The 23,447-nt window shown below is 37.3% G+C and overlaps 1 protein-coding gene across 1 annotated transcript; it reads right to left on the bottom strand.

The window, feature by feature from the left end:
- Window positions 1-1,704: 1,704 nt before the first annotated feature.
- CCDC66 (coiled-coil domain containing 66) lies at window positions 1,705-22,931 on the bottom strand (the record flags this gene model as incomplete). Its single annotated transcript, XM_010013862.1, has 17 exons — window positions 1,705-1,788; window positions 5,012-5,133; window positions 5,610-5,896; window positions 6,175-6,212; window positions 7,445-7,923; window positions 9,187-9,309; window positions 9,764-9,911; window positions 11,337-11,498; window positions 11,807-11,891; window positions 12,265-12,518; window positions 15,143-15,274; window positions 17,096-17,217; window positions 18,136-18,239; window positions 18,406-18,541; window positions 19,404-19,824; window positions 20,692-20,714; window positions 22,867-22,931. Coding segments are annotated over 17 exons (2,785 nt in total), but the record flags the coding sequence as incomplete, so codon positions are not given.
- Between the last annotated feature and the right edge of the window lie 516 nt (window positions 22,932-23,447).

The following is a 23,447-nucleotide window of genomic DNA, read 5'->3' as shown; positions in this document are numbered from 1 at the left end:
CACCTAAACTTTATTTCAGGAATAGTGATTATCCCCATGTCTGCTTTGGCTGCTCTGTGCTTACAACAGCACCATCAGAGTGATCTCACCACCTTTATCTTGCCATTGTAATTTCTGTACTGAGAGGACAGACCTGGCTGAATGACTGTGGTAGTTCAGTTTGCATTGGAGAAACCTCCATCCTCTCTCCCCCTTCAGCATAACCATTACTGGGACCTTCCTTGGTTTTTGTTGTTCTTTAAACTGGCATTGTGGTGTAAGTACAGAGTTTTATCAGTTTCTTATTCTTTTTAATTTCGTATCTGCTGTGTTACAACATATTTTTCCCAGTGTTTCTCTCTCAATTGTCTTGTTTCATACCTCATCTTCCAAGTTGACTTCTGGAAAATGGCAGCTGTAGATGTGGAGTCTCAAATGGGCCCTTGTTCTGACACCACTGGCTTTGTGTGTACTCATCCTCTGCTCCTGCAGTCACTGCTCTTGCCTTCAAGTTGTGCAGAGTCACAGGTTGGTTTGGTTGGTTGTTTTTTCTTCCTGTCTGTAATTTATTTTAGTGTGTTTATAAGGATGTGTGGTTTAATACCAGATGACAGTGATAGAAACTACATGACTGTGAACTCATTAGTTGGGACAAATACTATTGGTTAAAAAAGGGTAGTTTTTAAAAAACCAACCCCATAGACTTGTCCTGAAAGTTGAGTATCTTTACTTCTATTAGCAGTTGTTTGATTTATTTGTTTAAATCAAGAACAAGCCACCCCTGGGCTGGTGGAGCAGTTGTGACCCTCCCACCAACCATGGCAAATATGTCATCTCTTTTCAAAGGAAGAACTCCCCTGTATCCATGGTCCCCAATGCTCTTGTGAAGCACTGTCCTCCTGCCGGGCCGCCTGCGGGATGGGGCACACTCCTGAGAGCCTCTCTTCCCTTCGCTGCTGGGAGGTGCCAACCGCTGCTGCAGACAGGAGCCTCAGGCTGTGACATTAGGTCACAGAACCACTACCATGATCTCAGGCTACGCATCTTCTGCAGAGATCTGGAAGAGAGAGAGGTTTCCCCCAGGTTATCCTGTGAAGACTAAAAGCAAACTCATCTAAACACTTCTCACTGGAAGCACTAAATCCTGATCCCTGCAGACCCTGTTTGTAAGAAAACTTCCTTCAACTGAGTTCCACTGCCTCAGGCCCAGCCCATTCAATGTTAAGTGCCGTTATCCTGGTTTAACTGAGAAGAGGGAAGTTTATAGTCAGCACTTCCGTGGGCTTAAATCCTGGCATTACTGGAGTTAATAATGTTGTCTAAGCCTAAAATGTGACAGAATAGTTAAGTATGAGCTGTTTCGAACAGTTCAAAATACCAACCCAGTCTACTCAAGCCATTCAGAATACAGCTTCATATTTTTATTTATCAAAATGCATCCAGCACATTCTGAAAAAAACCCATTTAACTTTTTTATATGCATTTTGGTGGCTTATATTAAATGGACACGTATCTTCAGACAGCATGAAGACCATTCCAAACAGACACACCATCGTTCGTTTAATGTATCTTCAATATGAAAAGCAACATGACACTGTAATCTATCAAAATTCACTTAATTTAAACCTTTTGTAAAGAAGAGAAGATGGTTCATAATTAATTACAGTAGCAAAGTGCTGTGCATTGGCATTTTAGGAATCCAGAACATTCCTAAGTAAGTACCTGTCAAAATGGCGAAATAAAGTTCTCTTCCTGAGCCATAGCGGGCATCAGAGCAGTCTCCAACTCCTTCTGCTTCTGCAGGAGGCCCTGAAATAGAGTAGTAATGTGAATGTTCTGTCTTCCTCATGCAGCCCAAAGCAGTAAAGTGTCCCTGTTTCATATTGATAAAACTATTTGTGAAAGCTTAATGCTTTTTAAATAGACAAATAAAAGCAGTAAGTACAACCTAACACATTCAGTAGAGAGGGAACTCAAGATTTCCCATCTCCTGCAAAAGACTTGATGTGTGACAGAAGCAGGAGCCAGTCCAGTTTCCAGGGGTGGCTTTTCCACTGTATTAAACTTAACTTGCTTACTCCTCCGTGCACTGTCACTGCACCTGTAGCATTCCAGCCTGTTCTGGTACCAGCTTTTAGCCTTAACATAAATCACACTCTAAGCTAAATGTTGGCATTGCCATTTGAGCTAGAACCGTGTCAGACAGTTTAGGGTACACACATTTACTTTGAAAAGGTTCCTGCTTTGTTAATGGCTCTCCTAAGTACTTAACACTGGAGAAAACCTGTAATAAAAAATGTTCCTGGAAGTGTATCCTTTAAGTAATACACAAGACAGCTACGTCAGGTGTGCGTTCACATTTAAAACACAGTCTTTTTACTGTAATTACTGGGCTCACATTATCTCTTTTAGACCCATCAGAAGCAATTTGATGCCCAGGCAGTTTGTTTTTAGAAAAAAGGAAAAGTTACAAAGGTATTTTTCCTCCAAGTTACACGACCTGTCTCAAGGCAAAGGGCTACAGGGTGCAAGCCAGCAGCAGGTACTGCAGCAATTCAGACACAGTGTTCAGACAGGCATCCTTCCAAAAGAAGCAGCTGCCTATTTTCAGACACTTGATGAACTGCTTTTTAGCTAATCAACCATATCTACTATTTCTGGCAATGGGTCAGTGACTTCTGCAGTCCCTTTGTCAATTATCACTGTTGTTACGGAGTGTTTTTTACATTTAGCTTGTTACAGCATGTTACAAAATGAAGTCATGCAATAAATTGCCCTCACTCAACCACAGCTGAGGTGAGAAACAAGTAACACTGAAAAGTGGAACAAAGTCTATCACAGAGTTGTAGTCAGTCTGCTGACAAGTGGTTTCACTGCCTTAGTAAAATTGAGATGCTCCAGTATGTACTGACTGTAGCTGGGGGCTTTGTCCTTTTGCCTAATCTTTGACCCTTCTGTTTCACAAACGATTCACTTTTTAGGCTAAAGAATGGCCAACTATGGTGTGAATATTCATATATTCTGAAACTAGCAATCCAGTATATGCATGCATATATAAATTTAACAAACACAATTGGGTTATCTTCTGAAATAGAAAAGTAATCTCTGCTCTTTACTTAAATTATTTCCTACAAAATAGTGCATTACTCTTCCTTTCTCGGTGAAGTAACTGATGCAAAACAGGTGCCATCTGCAGGAGTGTGCACCCAAGTTCAGCAGCTGATGAAGTCCTGCATGCATTCTGCAGCTGATGAAGTCCTGCATGCATTCTGCAGCTGATGAAGTCCTGCATGCATTCTGCAGCAGGTAGGACATGTGAAAAAGAACTTGCTATGTTTTCAGTTAACTCTCTCCCAGAGCCGAGGCCCACTGAAAGATTAATCTTAGCTACTGTTAAGACCTGAATGTACACTGTGCATTAAGAATGTCCCTAAGTGCCTGCCTCATAAGTTTGCCAACGTGGATATTATCACCTTAAACCTCTTTAAAGGTCCATGACTTTTGCTCACCTCAGCAAGTGCAAGGATCAAACTGTGCTTTGAAGGTGGCTTCACCTCACTCTTAACCAAAATACCACTGAGAAATGAAGCCTGAATACAAAATACTGAACAGTTGCAGATATTTATCAAAAATACTAAGGAGCATTGGGGAAGACCAGACCGAGTGAAACCCATCTGGAAGACATTAGAAACTGGCAACCTTTCAGTGTGCCTGGGTTGCAACTTCTCTTAAAACCTGGAAAGAGCCATGACCCTTTTTGTTAGCACAAGGAATTTATCCACTCCTGCTGCACAGTGTATGTGTGACAGAACTTCTGTCTTTCTAAACCAGAGCAGGTAATTAATAGCATAAACTACTGGTAGTTTTGTTGCACTTAAGTCTGTTAGATTGTCTTTTTATTTTGATTTTACTAGTGCTGCTAGTAATAAAGTACTTTTAGTACAGAGCCTTTTAAAAACCAGGGATGATCCTGAAACATGCTTATCTTTAGTGTTCCACAAGAACAAAATGCAAAACTAAAAGTGAATGTGTTTTGTCTTGCAGGCCCCTGTCAGGCCATTTAGATGCATAAAAGGAAACTGTTCAGTGATTGTCCAGATCCACGGCTTGGACCTGCCATGGGCCACATCTTGTTGCCAACAGGTAGAGTATCCAATTCACTCACGTTTTAATAATGAGATGCCTGAGTGTTTTTCCTGGCATTCTGACTCCAATCAGGAAAATACATAACTTCACAGTTACCATCTTTTGTGCTTTTTTAATCTACTGCAACACAGATTATTAAAGACAGTCTTATCATATCCAAAATCCCTCTGGAAATGCTGTACATCTAATCATTACCAGTACCTTACTACAAATAGAACAGTGTATACAAACATACACAGGCTTTTCTCTCAGGAGCTTGGGTGTGTGTATTATTAAACTAGACTTCACTTTTTATTCACTTGCTAAATCTGGCTGATTGACAAATCCTGAATTTTACTTTTACATGTTAACAAATAACCATCTTGGAAGGATCTTCTGAGTGTTTACACTTCAAATTTGCTAATTACAGTATTTTTCCAGGACTGACCCAGGAGCATCACCTCCCTGCGCTGCCATGACTGGCGCACCCATGAAACGCAGAACTGGCATTTCATTAACAAGAGTTCTAGTGTTTTGTTAAAACATTATTCTTTTCCCCTTGAAACTGAAACATTCTTATTGCAAACAACCCTAACGATCAAAACCTGGAGACTAAATAAAGCCATTCCTCTTGGCTTCAAGTTTTCTCAGATACTCCCCTGCTTCATAGCTCATCTAAGGACTAGGAGTCCATGGTCTCTCTGGATGACACTCCAAATGTGGAAGTATTGCATGAAAAGCAAAATTAGTGAGAGGGTACAAAAGTAAAGGACAGGGCCCAAACCTTAATCATACATGATGAAATTAGTTATTAAAGGCTAATGCTTCTAACTATGTAATAGTTTGCAACATTCATTTTGACTTTACTGTATGCTACATACTATTTATCCAGTAACTTTTTGCTTACCTGGCGTAATTCTGACAATCCTTTGAGAATTGCTTGTTGTCTCTCTCTGACTGCATCAGGATTTAGAAGAGGATCTCTAACATGATCAGAGCTAAAAATCTGCCGTGGTGTTTGGCAAGAATCTGAAAGTAAATGTAGATCAAATCAGGTAACAACACATTTATCATTTTTTGTTTAATTCGGAAGCAGTAGATTGTCACAGCTGGTGAAAATCAGGTTTTGGTTGCTCTCAGATTTTAATACCTATTTTTAAGTCAAACAACACTTGGATTCCTAAACCTAAATCAATACACAATCATACCAGAGAAGTGCAATCGCACCTCATTAAAGGTAAACAGACAAAAAAGGCAGATTAAGGGCAAGAAATATTGTTGCTTTTTTGATTTTTTTTTTTTGGTAACTTTTTCTGGTGTTTGTGTTTTAAATAGAGAGTATCATCTACTTGCACAGGCTTTCTGTACAGTGCTGGGACACACAGGGGCTACTGCAAAATTCAGCACAAACAAATACCAAACAGAACAAACTGCAGCCCTCGGATCTAAATCACTGTGACACTGCTTCTCTTCTGCATCAGTCGGTTCACAATACATTTCAGTACCATTGAGCTGTCGATACTGTGGGTCATGTGTTGAAGGTCTAGTCACTGGAGCATCTGGATCAAGATAATATACTTCATTTGTTCGAACATATGGGATAAACTGTGAAGAGGGAGGTCTTCCAGCTTCTGTAATGGGAGGAGGGGAGCTCCTCTGCTGGGGATCTGGCTTGGTATTTTTCTCTCTTCTACTGCTGTTGTTATTCACCAAGAAATTAGAAACATGTGTCTGGTTTTGTTGCACTTGGTGTAATCTGTTCTTAACTCCTGCAGCAGGTGGTGATTCAGACCTGTATGAAACAATTGTAGTTAAAACCCCCCCAAACAATAAGAGTAAAGTTCTCAAATAGGTAGAAACAGAGAATCACCAGAGGACTGGACTTCTGCTCTTTTACTCTGCTTTCATACCTGAGGTCTGTCTGGTCTTGCATGTTTTTTAATAGTAGACAATTAGGTGCATCTAAATTTATTTTTTTTTTTAATTAAAAGTAAAGATCAGGAAAGAAAAGCCTGTGTAATTCACCATTAGTTCAGTTATACATATAAGTGATGCAGGGTATTGACATACCTTTCTTCATTCACATGATTCTTATGTAATTGTTCTTCCTAGGAGAAAACCAAGAAAGCAAACAGTAAAATAAAAGCTCCATGGCTTCTATATTAAAAGCTTTCAGTTTTCAGGACAAGTTTGTTCTGAAATTCCAAAAGGACTGTTTGACTGGGTTCAGGAGAAAGGTATTTATCAAAGACTTGTACTAAAGAGACTCGTAGTGTCCAGGAACTGAATTAAACCAATGACAGAAGGACTGGCTCCAATTCTGCATTTGTAAGCCTGAAAGGTTCAGCCCGAGATCATGGTAATTAAAGGAAAGGTCACGGTTCTAGATACATGAGTGTCTAGAACTGAAATCTATTTACATGAAATACATTAATGTATCCCATGCTACTTACGGTATCAGACAATGCTTATTCATAAAAATCTGCTTAAAATTCCTTGCCTTGTTTCTTAGGTACAAAATTCTTGAATATTTACCTTTCAATCATGTAAGCACAGAACTTAGATTGACGCATTAACCTCAAATAAACCATCCAACTCAGTTGAACAATCAAAAGATCTTTAAAGCCATCTATGTGAACAGTTCTGGACCTTCACACAGTTTTTTTAAATACGGATTCTAAAATACATGTGTGTAGCCACAGTAAACAAATGGTTAAATAGAACTGAAGTGCTCAGGTTTTTTCTGTTGGAAGGTGTGAGAAAGTGAGGTGCTTATGCACACATACGTATAGATACATATAGAGACTGAGCGAGTGAGGGGCAGGAAGAGCAAGAAAAGGCATGAATATATTCTAGCATATTTTCTTTAAATGAAAATTGTGGGGGGTTTCCCCCCAGACACAAGCTATACCAACGTGCTTACTGCCATTGGGTAAGAAATGACTCCACTAAGAAGGATGCATAGCTAAGACAACAGTTACATCCTCAGTAATGCATATTCTTTGCAGAAGTAAAAATTCTCTTGAAGAGGTAACTATCTATATGCACAGTGCTTTCAATCAAGCTCCCTGTTTACATAATGAACTACTGGTAACGAATAAATGAAAGAATGAACACTTTGGAAGACCAAAATAACAGTAAAAGCAAAGTCACAAAACCTGAATTCATTCTTCTGATGGTGATGAAGGAAACAACACTGTAATACCATTGTTCACACAAAGGATAGTGATAGGAAATTCTCAGTGCTTGAGTTACAGAACTGAATTCCCATCCAGGCAAAACCATATGAAACAAGAGTCTTAAGACTACCCATCACTGCTGTAAAATCCCATATAGTTACCTTTCTGCCTCTGTGTCCCTTAGTCTTTGTATTTATTTCTCCATGAGGTGAAGGAGACCTGTCTGAATAACAACCCTTTTTTGGGCAGAGATTCCATGGGTTGTTTCTTTCCACCAACTGAAGCAGCTCCATTTGTCGTCTTACTTTATTTTCTTCCCTTTGTTTTTGTAGCTGTATAGGGTATCTTTCTGATGCTGGAATGTATCTTTTCCCAGGCTTGTTTATGTTCCAGTCAGGTCTTCTGTTGTGTTTTTCCAAAGGTTTAATTTGTCTTTCTTTTCTTGCATATTGTTCATACAGATCACTGTAAATGCCTCCAGTCTCTCTTCCTGAAATTTTATTTTTATCTGTACACTGCATTTCCTTCTGGTATTTTTTGCTGTTAAAGGTTTCTTTATATTCTATGGAAATATCAGGCGATCCACAACACACAGTTCTCTCCTCAGCTGACTCAGTGAATGCTGAAGTATTAAAATAATCTACAAAAAAAAAATTAAAGAAATTAGATTTTAACTCCAAGTCTAAGCTATGCAAATAATTTGTTTGACTTTTGCATGTGTATGAATCTATCATTAATGATTTTATTCAAAAATTGGTTGTTAACAGTTTTATAATGGTTTTTATTCTCTTTGATGTGGAAGATAGATGGGACCAGTAGAAGCCAACTCAGGAGAGGGGAGAGGGGGGAAGTAAATTGGAGAATAAAGTCAGTGTAAAGCAAAATCTATGTAAAGTTAAACTACATTCTTTTAAAATGTAGAATTCTATTTCTGTCATTGCACCCAAAGGTAAAGAGCAAGCACAGCTTCTAGTTAGTTTTTCAGCATGCCAATGGTTTGGCCATATTCAAGGTGCTACTGGGAATAACTGACTTTCACAGTCCTTGTCTTCTAATGGAAGTAGTTTGTTCCATGGTTAAGTTACTAACGATCCAGTTTTCTCTACTAAGGGTCATACAGACAAGCATTATTTCATTTGTAAACTCTCCAACTTCACAGTAAAATTTCTACCAGCATTGTCAAACCCCAAAATACTGTTGCTTAAGCAAATAGAACTAAAGCTTTCAGTTCACATGTATAAACTGTGTGATAAACTTGCATTTCTAAATACAAGGTGTAAAGTGACTGTAAGTTAGCACTGAATGTGCTTATTCACACCTCACCTACAACATTCATATAGGCTGACTAAGTTTGAGCTGGGTTTTTAGGGGTGTGGTACACAATAAAGACTGTAATCTACCTGGATAGACCTGCAATTCTGTGAGGGCAAGCACTGTAGAAAGCTTTTCTAAACATTTGAATATAATCTCTCATTTTCTAATGGTTTTGTAACTCCAAAATTACTGATGATGCTTCTGCCAATATTTTCAAGGATTCACAAGGAACCCAGCCCTGCTCCATACCAAACCTGTGAACATTCACACTGAAGACTACAAATCCATGTTTAAATGCCTTAATAAGTTTAGTCCTACAGGGCTTGTGACCATGACTCTAAGTCTACACTGTATTTCAGACTGCATGACTTAACTCTGTAACTTGTAAGTAACAACTTTATAGATGTTTAATTTATTTAGAAGACTACAATGATATACTGTAATATACCAACATGTCTGCGTCTGTCCAAGTATTTCTTTTAGTTTTATTCCGTTCTGAATGACAGTGATGTGGCTCAGCTTCACAAATATGGTGCTCTACTGTCTGTCTTGAGGTGCCTCAGAGTAATTAAATTTAAAGGCTTCATACCTGTCTGTACAGCAGTGTCTTTCCGAGGAGAAGCCTGCTGATCAATGTGACTCTTAATGTCATCAGAAAAATGATGACTTTGATGTGAAATGCCAGGATTACAATTTTCAAATTCAGTACCACCTAAAAAGAAGTAAAGAGAATTGTTCAGTTTAGTCATGTATGTTCCATTTAAACCATGCTATCAAGTTATCAGACTGCTGTGGTTTAGAACTCAAAGGAAGACTGAGAATTCTGGTTCAGATCCTAATACTGTCCCTTTTTCACTGGAAATCTAATTGGCAGCAGATAGGTCTGAATATTCCCTATGTATTCCTGGTTGTAGCTTTATATTTCTTCCTTTATGCAATACAGCATTTGATTCTTGCTGAAATACAATGTTCTGCCTATCAGTTAACACTGGTACTTGTCTGGAACGTAAGAAAACTGAAATGAAATATGGTTCACGAAGAAAAGGTGCAATTTCTGACCCAAATGCAGACAGGGGGAAAAAAAAAACAATAAGCAAACCCACAAACAACTTGCACGCAAACAGCAAAGGAACAAGCAAACTGAACATGAAACGACTTGTACTTGCCAGCACTAAGATTCTTCTGAAGTTTTGAAATGTCATGTCCCTTCTGAGCCAAGTCTTGAATGCGCTGCTCTTGTTTTAATCTCTGTGCTAATTCTTGAGCTTTCTGCATTTTCTGATACAGCTCATTTGTTTTAAGAGTCACGAGTTCCTTTAAAAAACAAAGTGGTAAATATGTGATCATTTATTTTGAGAATAAAATTCACAGCATTGTTTACTCCCCATATAATCCTCAAGGTTTATATATCTTATTTTGAATAAAGCTTTTTTCCAAACAAATAAACAAAACCAAACTAGTTGAGTAGATGCAATATGTAACATAGAACTTTCGTGCCTATAAACTCAGAACCTCTGCTTTGCGAAAGAAAGACGTTCAATCCTAGCACTAAAAAGCGAGCCCCTAAATCCTCAAAGTTATTTGGATATTTATCTCCTTTCTAGTAACTTCATCTTTTCCTAAATGCTGCCTGATTTCAGGCACCTCTGGACTCCTAGATCACTGTGCCAAATAAAAGAAGTGTAAATAAAAATAATTTAAAACCCACCCTCCTCCTACTTGCACAGAAGGCAGAATGGCCCTAAACATGAGGATGACAGTTTCCAGGCTCAGCAGGTTCGAGGTGCAGAAGACTGGGACAAGGAAATCTCCTATCCAAACCCCTATAGCTGTCTCATCCCCACTTCCTATTGCATTTGCAGGTGTAAAGAACACGTTAGCATAATGTGTTTTCAAAGAGCTGTGCTATTACAGAGAAAGATGACTTTCCCATTTTTTTCCAGTTTGTTCTGGAATCGAAAGGCAGATGCTACATGTTTCCATATAAAAACTCAGAGAAATCACTGCTCTGTATTTCTGCAGGTTTTAGACAAGGGAGTGGTTTTGGAATCACCTCGTCTTACGACATGGAATCTGCTACTGTTCCAAATACGAAGCAAACAGTAATAGGTGCTACTGTGCCAAAAGGACGAATAAAGCATCAGACAAGGCTTTTAACCTTCTACTAAGGTAAGAATGTACACAAAATTTGCTTAGAACTTTTGGTTTAACTTTTATAGGAAAGGAGTATGTAAAGCTCAGCAATAGTTAGAGGACAAAACTCTAGAACATGAATATATTCTGGAAAATTTCTTTTCTAAAATATATTCTGAAATGTCTTTAATCCAGAGTGAAAGCACATCCAGTGAGAAACTTCATGGTACTGAAGCATCTTAAAAGCACTGAGATACCAACAACAACAACTGGATCACATACTCTGAGGTTTTTTTATTTATTTAAAATTTGTATTTTAAAATGCATGTTTCTGTATTATTTAAAGTGACAATTCCATTTTTGCTGGTTCTTAGTATTTCTCTTCCTGAAAAGACCCTTGTCCAAAAAAAACCCCACAAACTCACCTTAAACCTGTATGCTGTTGTTAATTGAGGAAACAGATTTTGGCTTCAAATGTCTAATATTTCTGATAATTTTCATTTTCAAAATGAGGTGACACAAATTTGAAGGTGAAGAACAAGAACCATTTTCCTCAAACCCCAGTATTATCAGACTGTCCATACTAAAGAAAAAGCAAAGCCCCACCTCCTTTTGTTTTTGTTTCAGCATATCTTCTTCAAACTGTTTCTGCATTTGTTCTTTTTCTCGTGCTAAACGCTGTTCTTCCTCTTGTTCTTCCCATTTTCTCTGCTCTTCCTCCAGTTGTTTCTTCTTTCGGTTTTCTTCTACCTGAGCCATTATTGCTTTCTAATAGCATCAGAAAAAAAAAAAGATATAATGCACACAAACCTACCAGAGCTCTAAAGACTGCACTGCAGCTTTTCTGAGGCAAGAATTCAGTTACAGAAATGCCATCATCTCTGTACAAATAATAGAAGAAACCAGCAGAGTCTAACTGAATGTATTACCATGAAACAACTGTAAACATGTAATCTGAAGCATAAGAGTGCCTTGCTGGATTTTGGTATTAAATCTCATGCTTTATTCATGAGACAACACTATCTTTCATCCTTTCTTCTCATTAAAATAGTGTTAGACCTTAAAAAAAAGTTTACCTGATGTTCTAACTGTTTCTGCCGCCGCCTGTCTCTCTCTTCAATCTGTGCAGGGTCCAGGAGAGCTGTCATTGAACGGAGGAAACTATGAACAAAGAAACATGTAAATGTTTTCAATCATCAGAAAATAAGTGTAACGACTTTCTTAACTAGAATCAGTTAGTTTTCAAGTAATATTTTCATACTGAAGTTATCCCATTACACTAATTCACAATTGTGAAATTCAGTTTACTAAGGAACCAAGTACAGTTATCTGCAATAAATTTCATTACTGAACAATGGAAATACTTGTGTTTTCCAAAAGTGACATATCAGGTGTCTCTGGAAAAAGCAAAAGCCAGATGAGTAAGACCCAAATATCAGATTTAAAGAATTTAATTAATTTTTTTTTTAATTTCTGAGGAGGCATCAGAAACGTTCTGGCTGGGAAGATGATTATCCTGACCAAGCTCACTCACCTGGCTTTCTGACTGTGTTCCAAGGCACTGCTTTTAGCAGCCTTTTCTGCATTTCCCACTTTTAAGAGTATGAGATTGTCTGAAGCTGCAGGTGAAAAAGGGTGAATGACAGCAGTCAGCTCCTTAGGATCAGGTGACAGGCAAAGATTTTCAGGCTGCTTTTTGTACATTCCATTTAAGGGGTGTTGTGCATTAGCATTAAGGTGGTTCTTTAAAGAATCAAAATGCACTGCCCATCTGTCATGGTCTTCAGCCTAAATACCAAGCAACAAAGAAACAGAAAAGCCCTCAATTACACTGTTTCTATGAAGTATGGTAACAAAACAGACAATGCACCTTTTGTAGGCCAGGAACATTTGAAAAGCTCTGTTATGGAGCTACAATACAGACAGTAGTTAATTCCCTGAATGAGAAAACAGAAGTGTCTCTGTTGCTCAAAATGCAAGTCTGATGAGAAAATACACTGCTGTTCTGTATACTTGGACTCAAAACCATATTGCCACTGTGTTTTCAGGACACACAATTTATTTATTTATTTTTTAATAAAAAAGTTAACATGGATGCAGGCTTTTTGGTACTGGGTTGTTTCTGGGGTTTTTTTCCAACTTATATTACTATTCCATTCCACGATTTTTCTAATAGTACTGGGAACTGCTTGATTGAGAGATCAGTACCCTGTCCACCCTGCCATGCTCTCCCCCTGTTATGTACATAACTCTCTCTAGCAACATGAGCAAGCAGCATCTCTTACACTGTCCTACATTTATCCCTCCATTTTAATTCTGGACAGTAGCAGAATTAATGTGCTTTGGGCAGAGATATTAATCTCCATCTTCCTATTTTTAGCTAGATGGGCCTATCATAAAATATGCCTTCTTTCAAAATGTCTTCCACCCACAGCAGCTACCACTATACCCTAGCAATATACCTAAAACTTCTGTAGAGGTGACATACCGGGTTTAAGTCTCCCTTTTCTACCACCCAGACTTACTTACTTATTTGGTTCAGTGTTGGCCACTAGAACATTCTAATATATCACTAGTAAAAGATTTTTACCTAAGGGTCTTTGGTTTTGCTATAGGTACTGTTTTCTCTTGACTAAAAGAAGTTTCCCTGGAGGGACTAGAGAATGGCTGCCTCAAAACTTGCATTCTGCAGGTTAAAAAATAATTTAGTCTGATATAATAAACTTCCTGTGAGGCCTTAAACAAAAATTCCCTTGTGTCAGAAAAGCTTCACACCTATTTTAAAAAAAGCAAGAAAATCACAGTCCATACAGTAAGAATCCAAATTATTCTTCCCCCTGTTTCCTGAGTTTTGTTCCCTTTGAATACTCTGTAGTGTTTAAGCAGATCGGAGTGGTGGGAAAATTTACTTTATTCTTATGCACATCCGTGGTGCAGTATGCAGAAGGGTTGAGAGTGTAACACAAGACCTAAAACCAAAACATGTTGAAAAAACATGTTAACTTCCTTTCAAAACCAGGCTGGAAGGAAGACTGCCATTAGGTTACTCACTGGTGACTGCAACCATTTTCCCCCAGCACTCCTATCAAATTAAAAACCAAGGCAGCTAATGAAGGAACCTTTCACAGCTGTGTTCCTTTTATAGTTTAAACAAACTCAATTTACAAAGGAAATGTGATCCCTTCCACAATTCAGGAAATGAAGAGACTTGTACGTAGATACGTAACCTGCCTTGACAACACGGGTTTTTTTTGAAGGGTAAGTAGGAAAGCTCATGTAGTATTACAATCTGTGGAATTAGTGAGGAAGTTCTCTAGGAATGTGTAATTGCTGTAAATGCTTCATTTGAGAATAAAATCTGTAGCCTTTTCATTTGGAAGGCCGCAGGCTATGAGCATTTGTATCAATCAAGTTTTGGTAACCAAGACTCTTGTTCACTAATAATGTATTCACATCATGAGATATTCTGTATCTCCTGCATGGTGAAAGATACAATCCTGGGGTTAAAGCTGTGTACAGTAATTCGGAAATGTGGATTCTAGCACTAGTACAATCTCACTGCATGTTTCTTCACTTCAAAAGACAAAGTCTTTGGCAGAGTGTGTCAGTATCAGCCTGTGTAAGAATGCAAAGTATTACACTTACTTTGAAACTACTCCTAGTAGAAATAGGAACATATAAAGGAAAAAAAATCAGTTTCTATACAAAAAACCTCCAGGAGCAAAAGCTATATTGACCAAATTGTCCAACAGTGACAGTATTAAAAGCGCCTTCAGGTATTCTACCTGCAAAGTAATTATATTTGCCACTGTTTCTTTCTAGATCCAGCATAAGAGACCTACATTTAACTGCCTGGAAAAACCAAAGGGTTAAAAAGGTAAGGCTACTTTCTTCAATACTTTTTGGAGAAGCATTTAAAAAGGTTTCATAAGAGTGTATGTGTATTAAAATACTACCTCTAGAGACAGGATTTGAGCACCACTGTGACACACTGTAGTTGTCTGTAACTTCTCTTTTCTCATCTTCTTCCGTAATTTACAAAAAAATTCCTTTCACGCAGCATGTGGCAATTGTCTCTACAGCACCTTCCAAATCCCAGAGCTTTTGCTCAATGGTGGGAAAGAAAAAAAAGTCTAGTAGTATCACTGCCTTCGTCTCTGCAGCAAGCACTGCGATGCATCACACGAGACACATGGTAGCCTGTTCTCTGCCACTGAAATACCTGAACAGCTACTGGCTGAACATTCAATTAGACTGTCTTACGGAGCTGCAGTGAAAACCTGGACATGCTGCAGGTAATTAGATCTTTTCTGCTACGCCATTAAATCTATAATGTCATATTTTATTTCTTAGAACAAGAATGTGGAGAAAAGCTTCTCTTAATCCAAAAAGTCCCTCTAAACCACAGATACCTGTGATAAATCAAGTTTTTCTTCTATTTTTCGTAGCTTAGCTTCTTCCTTCTGTTTGTCCAGCTCTTCAAGCCACTTCTTCTGTTGCTCATGCTTCAAAGCACTACAAGGTCGTTCCTGTGGCACAGCTTCCTGAAATAAGATAAGTGATAGCCTAGTCTCTTCCTTGTACAAAAGATTCAGTACCTTATCTAGCCATATAATAAAGACTTGGCAGAAATCTTTGCCCTCAATTGCTAGGCATAACTGGGCTGTTCTCTTGCACAAAAAAAAAAAAAAAAAAGAAAAATGAATGGAAGTTTGTACCTGTAGCAAGTGTCTGACTGCTCCATAAAAATGTTTCAGCTGTTAGAAAGATACTAAATAAGCCAGTCTTTGAGTACTATTCTAACTTGATCCATCAGCCTCTCACTCTTAAAAAACCTTAATTCTATATATCATGAATAAAAATCCTTTCCTTCTTCCTGTGGTTCACTACTCAGTCTGTGTTCCAAGTAGATTCACCACCATGATCTAATCAGCAGGGATCTGTCATGAGTAAATTCTAGATACCATCTTCATTCTTTTCTCCTTATTAGTGGCTATCTCTGTTATTTAACAAACTTGATTGGCACTAAAAATTTTCAGTGCTATCTAACAAAAACCACTCTTTAATCAGTGACTACTAGCAATAACTCAAAAACTGTTTCTTGAATCTTCTGTCATCAGTATATTTTAGTCTTCTATTTCCGATAGGTTCCATTTCTCTATTTCTTTAATGCACACTTAAAAGCTAATTAACACTTAATCTCACACCTCTATTACTGTTCCTCACATCAGCCTTGAAAATGCAAACTCTGGAGCATCAATATTTTGATAAGCATTCATTCAAACACAATTCTTTCGACAGAGCAAAGAGATCCACTGAATTCTTCTGGTTTGTACTGAAGAACTCACATCTACTGAAGACACATCTGTTGTCATTAAGTAAAAAGACACCTGCATGCAATTTAAAATCTTATCCTGAAAACAAATGCTGTACACAACTGACAGCTGGTAAGTCAGAAGAACCATGATCAGAAGACTGCCCAGCTGGAGCAATTGAAATAGTCAGTGGAACTTTAGTAGTATGGACAAAATTTTCCTCAGTGGTAAAAACTGAGTCAGCTGTAAACACTGTCTGCAGATAAAGTGACTACTTTAAGACTTACTCAGGTCACCTGTTTTCTTTGTATTAAATAGCCTTTAACATATAACAAACAAGTAAATTATACTTCTAGAAGTTACTATTCATTAAAACTTTAGCCAAAACTTGTAACTAAGCATCTCATATCCAGTATTTCTTAATTATGTAGACTAAACCCAATTCTTATGGGGCAGAGCACTAACTTTTATAAGAATGCTGAGTATGCCACAAAAGAAAAGCAATTGCTTTTGCTATAAAATCTGACAGCAGGTAGAACCCTAACTTCTGTTTAATGGCAATCAGTTTCACTGGAGAAGTCTCATCTGAGTACAATATATTTATTTGACACAGAATTCTCAGAGTGACAGCTGACTTTTTAAAAGGCAAGTTAGAGTAGAATTCAAGCTGCTATACTCATTTAAGCAACCAAATATATGTGAGAGCTCATGAACAATATAAATAAATACATAACCAGGAATTACCTTTGAAACTGTTCCTGAAAACAAAACTAGAAAAGATGTACACTGTTCAGTTAGGAATCAACCTGGAAGGATACAACTGGGTTGTTCATGCTACAAATACCTTAATTTGTGAAGCTACAAGCTGGATTAATGTGAAACATGGAGTTGTAGGAATTCGTGCCACAGAAGAGTTTAAAGTAACCACTGAGACTGGATTCTACTGGATTCATACAGAGAAGAAAATCTTGTATGAATTAAAAGTTGACCTGTTCTGGAACAGTGCTGTGTGGAAACTCTGTGTTCTTTTGTGTTTACTGATAGCCTTACCTTATCTGGGTCAGCTGGTTCCACTTTCTCTTTATGGATTTTATTATTGTCAGGTTTTGCCCAGAAATTACCCACTTCTTCCAAGCCTTCTTTCAGTTTCTTCTTCAGTGCCACCTGTTCATCTTCAAAAAACCAAACTCTGGTAAGGGTTCCTGACACAGACATTAACAGTTTCTTAAAAAAAAGAGAGAAGAGCCAGCAGTGCATGTCTGTATTGTGATTGTAAAATGGAATGGACAGAGGAGTAAGTCTCCAATCAGCCTACACATGACTTTGCAGCTAAGTCTCTGCCCAAAGATACAGAGGTAACTGGGGAATCTCTCTGGGAAGACTACAATAATCTGAAGTTTTCCTGAAAAAGGAAAAACTAACAAATAACCAAAATGTAAATTCCCTCAATTTTATTGTACTAGTCTTGGACTAGTGTAATATTATTAAGACCAATGGAGCTATACATGAACGCTACTGACTATGCAGAATCAAACCCTGAAACCAGATGGTCTATACCCAAGTTGAATTCAAAATACGACACTCCTGCATGTGAATCATAAACAGCTTCATTTGTCAAAGAGAATTTACTACTGTGTTCAGTGTTTTCCTTTTTCTACAGAGATTCCCTTTGGTTGGTGATGAGGCAGGACTGAAAACTGTTTCATGTTCAAACTGCAATTTGATATATTCAGTCACGCTTGTAGATTAGAATGATGCTTTTCCCACTAAAAGCCAAATGAATTTGTTAAGAATAATGGCTATCAACTACTGGCTGAATATAACAAAATCAGTGGCAAGTAACTCCTAAAATAATAAGCATAACTGAATATATTTGGTTAAGAAGCATTTCTGCAAGAATTCATAGATAATATTTGCATAACATTATGAAATTCAAGAAACTTAATCTGTCTTGGAAACTAATAGAACTAAGTACTTTCCAATTGTAGCAACTGCACTAACATAAGTAAATTTAAAAGAGCATAAGGAATGCAAGTTTCTTGGCATCCTGAATGTAATAAATTGACCAGAAATATATTCTGTGTAAATACCTAATTCCTTCTTCCATTGGGTCTTCCTAAATTCTAACAAGGCTTTCTCCCTTTCTCTTTCACCCAAGGTAGTAAACATGTCAGAAGGTTTCCACGAAGCCTTTCTAGAGAAAAGGAGGGGGAAAAAAGATTTTACCTCAAAAGCGAATCTGTTAAGTTTAAAGGTAACTTTTAAATCAGTATTTATGAAGTTTCTTACAGTGATTAAGAACTACAGTACCAGTCTATCAAAGACACATGTTTTGTAGTCAGTAATGCATATCTACATACATAACTTTCTGTCCTGGTTGTGGATCTGCCTCTTTTTTCCTGCTTGAATCGGAGTTGGCTTCATCTGGAACAGATGAAACCTCACAAGCTTTTTGGAGCAATGTCACAATGTTTTCCTCTGATGCCTCATTAGTAGCTGTGGTAGAATATTAATATATTAAAACATATACATAAATATGACCATTGACCTTTCTTCAACATTGCGTAAATAAGTCAAAAACAGGAGAAACTTACAAATTCTCCACTATTTAACACAACTGTTCTAGGCCTGCTTGTAATTTTAAGGCACATTAAGTTACAACTTCACAGGGTATTTTTAGGATGCTAGCCTTACAGGAACTTATTCTTGGCTAAAAGCTTGGCCTTTGGAGCTCTACTCAATTACAGTGTGTCTTCTGGCAAAAGGCTGACCACCCCCACTGGTCCACAAACAAGAAGATATGCAACAGTTCTTACACTTCTAAGTAGAAGAATTGGAAAAAAACCCACAACTATTCAACAGGCAAAAAGATAAATCTTTGGGCCAGAGGACAAAGGCACTGCTGCTTGAGACACTCTTGAGACATACAGCAAGACCTGAACTCTTCGCAAAACCAGAAGGGTCTATCTTTTTGAGGTAGTGGGTGGTTTAGTGGGTATTTTTCGTTTTGGTTTGTGTTGTTTTCCCTAATGGAACTCAACACAAACTCCTAATGGTAACAGTACAGTGCAGTTGTACTACGTTCTTTTTTCCCAATGTAAAATGGTTACTTTTTTGCATGAAATATTGACAGAATTGCTTGCTCTTTTGCTCTTCGACAAAATACATAATCAAGCAATCCTTAGTTTTTATTGTTAAAATTATCAAATGCTTGGTTCCTAACAGTAACAGGAAATTTCACACCCATAATAGCAAACAGTATTTTGTCTGATTAAACATACAAGTAACATCTGTGCAGCCCTAAACTTTCATATTATGCTCTGTTTCCATGAAACTAACTTAAGTGTTGGTATCTTACCCATTTCCTCTTGCTTCTCATTATTACTCTCAGAGATGCTTCCAGTTCCTTCTTTTACAGTCATCAAAATCTGCTGAAGCTGTTCTTGTGTTAAACACACCAAACTTCTTAGGTCTTCAGTTGATACACATGGGTTTTGAGGTTTCTGTTTGCCTTTTTTAAGAATATTAGGATTCTCTGAATCAGGATATCTGTTTGTGATACCTCTTTGGAAAATCAAAGAGTGATCTTTAGTTGCAGCTTCATGTGAGGAGTGTTTAGTAACTGGCAGTTTTTCACCTTTTGTCATTGATAAGCTTGATTCACTCCTTGGTTTTGTTAAGTTTTCCTGCTTGATACAAGCATTTTGTGTTGACCTCAGTACATGTGCAGTGTGCCTCATTCTCAATGCCTGTTTAGATGCTCTGGCTTTGTTACCCACCTGTTAAAACAATAAGATTTGGCCATAAATTAAATAAGGAAATAAAGCTGAAAAAATTGCATGGGTAACAAATGCAAACAAGATTGAAGCAACAAGTCAAGTAAATGTCATTTTTTTTCTCTGTTACATCAATAGAAATTAAGTATAAACTAATGAAACATCTTCATGGGTATAAGAGAATACAGCACCTAAAATTGAACATTTAAAATTGACAGTATGATGAATATCTTTACATAGTGTAACATTTAAAATAATTAACAGACATTAATTTTCCTTTTCTTTGGTGTTTCTGAAACCTGCCTCCAAACACGTATGCTTCCACCATTCAGACAGTATTATTTCAATTATTTCAATGTTGATTCTTCTATTCTGTACTGAAGTTTTATCCTTTTCAAGGTTCTTGATGTACACTTCTAATTATCTCATATGTATCGAGACCTTTTTCTGCTTTCTTTCCCTGCCCAACCCACTGCATTCCAGTTTACACAAACAGATTCAACCTATGTGACTAAACTGGAACTTAAATGCGCTTCAGATCCCTATTTTACTAGAATCCCTTTAAGGTGTCTGGAAGTTCTGATTTACATGATTCCCTGTGCTGCTGTAACTTCTTGGCCAAGTAAGCTAAAACATTCTGCAAAAATAAAAGTAGTCACAGAACTTTTAATTAATCCTTTCTAACAGCTATTAAGAACCTGAAAAATCACAGAATATATCAAGTTGGAAGGGCCCCGTAAGTACATATTTATCTATCATAAATATCATTGATCACAAGCATTTAGACAGTTCAAACGTGTTCTCAAATTTCTGTGTTAACAAATTGACTAGTTAATTTGTATGCTTTAGCCAAAGAATTTTTCCACTTACCTTCACTGCAGGCTTTGATTTATCTTTTGGGAAACAAACATATGAAAGAAGTGGTTAAGAACAACTTCCTTCTGAAAAAAAATCTTGATAATTAGTAAACCATTACATTAATCTGATTTTTGTAAGGGGGGGGAGGGAGTACTTTCCCTGTAACATCTGCCTCCGTTGTATCATTTTACCTTTTTTTTTCCCGAATACACATTTCAAAAGTACGCTGGGAAAAAAAAGATATATTCCAGGAACTGTTTTCAGTTTTATATAGATATAATAAATTACTGTGTCAGTCTGATCCTCCCCTGCTATTGACTGTTCCTCAGAGGGCCCTGTGGTAATGGCTTATTTTTAACTGTGATTTTTCAGTTGCTTTCTGTGTCACATCATCCCCGCACCCAACCCCATCGTATTACGTGATGTTATCTGTCTCCATCACTGAGAGCCTAAAGAAACAATCCTCTTATTATCACTCTATCCATTATTGTTCCCCTTAAGCATGCCCTGAAATACACTTCAGTCTTTCAACCCAAATCTTAGAGGATGCATGTATGTGTAGTGGTCTCAAAAATAATATTAAGAACTATGTTTTATATACTTATTAATAAAGATTATAATATTGACTCATAGACAGAATGTGGTACTCAAGAAATTATGCACATATGGCTAATGGAAAAGGGTGAGAAAATAGCAGGGGTGATATGTTAGTGGAACACATCTGTTGGAAACAAGGCCTCTTCAGCTGCACTATGCAGTTATTCCTCTGGCAGTGGCTGTTGCACATTTTGCAGTAATAGCACCTATAACTTTTTTTTTTTTTTTTGCATTACCTATTAAAGGCACTGGAAAACACTAACTTCTTAAAGTCTGAAAACCCACACCATTAATAGAGTTCTGTGGCCATGTTTATCACTGGGTTCTCAAGCATTCAGCCCTTACCAGAGTAGGCAAAAGTCACTGTTTGCTTCTTTCTGACTATTCCGAAACTAAACAGTGGGATTCAACGTGCTATGCAAGCCTAACTTCTCCATGGAGAGGAGAAAGAAACATACACAGGATCTTTGCCATCACAGTGGGGAGATGTATAACGTGGAACTCCAAAGTGCTGCTTGAGGGTTATTTTCTTGGTTTTTTATTTGGTGGTTGTTGTAGGGGTTTTTTCATGTTTAACAGAGAAACAACGAGTAGCACCTTAAGCTATGCAGAATAACCCTACTTTAGCCCCTAAGACTATGAGCAATATTTGACAGTGCAGAAAAAAATTAAATTCAAAAGTAATGTGATGCAATTGTTTTATACAATTCAACTCAAGGAAATGCTGTTTATATCAGTTGTATAAACATTTTAAGCTTGTTTAAGGCTAGTTCAAAGTCAGAGGCAATGCTTTATCTTACAGCCCTATCCAACCAATGATGCTGAAGATGATTTGTAGCATTGCTCTTTGAGGCGTTGCAACATTCCCAGTACACTGGAATTCCTGAGTGACTCAGAATACCCCACAGTGCCTCATTACACACCTGTCTGGTAAATGCAAAAAATATAACTTAGGGGGCATTAAACAGAGTATTTCTGTATCCCAATTTCTATGTAGAGCAGGCAGAGAAAGTGAACTTGTGCTTGTATAGAAACATACACCTGACAAATCACAAAAATAGAATTTATTAATGCTTTATCATGAGCACATACTGGAAAAGTCTATATCAGGTGGCAGTAATGAGAGATGGCCTAAATAAACTGCTTATTAGAAACTATAAACACCAACTGCCAAATACCAAGGCTGCTTTAAAGTCAGAAATGTGACTGTAATTATGTAATTCTGTGTAAATGAAGCAGAGTTATTAGGCCTCTTTTTCCTTGGTAAGTAAGGTGCTATAGTTACAGAAATTACCAAGTTATGCCAGTCAATATGTAACAGTACTTAACTTTTTACGAATGGAGAGACAAGCTGTAAAGAGTTAAGACTATCTGCCAGCTGTTCACCAGTGGAGAGAGTATACAGAAGGTCATCCTCAACCTACTGTTCAGTATCAAGCTGGTGAGCAAGAGGACTTGTAACTAGCAATGCACATATATTCTTCCTAATCTGAAAAATGTCAATAAAGCTGTGCTTCATGTTGCTTGGATCTTAGATTTAATTTCAAGACACTTTAAAGATTACTCGAGATAAAGTGATTAAAAAAATACCAGAAGCAGCTAAAATTAGTCTAGGCTTTCCATCCAGCACTTCAGTTTCAAGCTTCAGTCCATCACTGCAAAATAAGAGAGAGAAAAATGTGAAATATTAAGTGATCTGATAATGATAAGATTTTTACATGAGTAACAAAGACAATTGTATGTAATTATAACACTGTATTTACTGTTGGTCCAGATGGTCTTTTATACCCCTCCAAGCTTCCTATGTTTGTGAGAAGTTACTTAATACAAAGAAATCAACAGCTCTCGAAAAGGGTATATTTTTATTACTGAAAATTTGGATTTGTATGTTGCAAAGTAAATCTTTGTGCTGAAGGTGCCACTCTGTATTTTTATACACAGCAATATGCCCGTGTCATGAATTTAATAATCCAACAATATCAACTGTGTGCCACAAATAAAATCATAGATGCTAAAAATGTCTCCCTGAATGCCAGTGCTGATCACAGAGGGGCTGTATTCTGCAAACAGTCTTTAAACCGTGCTTCCACGCAAAACAGTCCACATTTTAAAGTGGAACAAACGCTATGGTTAGGGTTTAAGAAAAACAAGCTGGTAGTGTTCAGGTTTAT

Source organism: Nestor notabilis, unplaced genomic scaffold (assembly GCF_000696875.1).
Source record: "Nestor notabilis isolate BGI_N333 unplaced genomic scaffold, ASM69687v1 scaffold14774, whole genome shotgun sequence".
In the NCBI taxonomy this organism is placed as follows: Eukaryota; Metazoa; Chordata; class Aves; order Psittaciformes; family Psittacidae; genus Nestor; species Nestor notabilis.
This window is presented reverse-complemented; position numbering and strand designations above follow the sequence as displayed.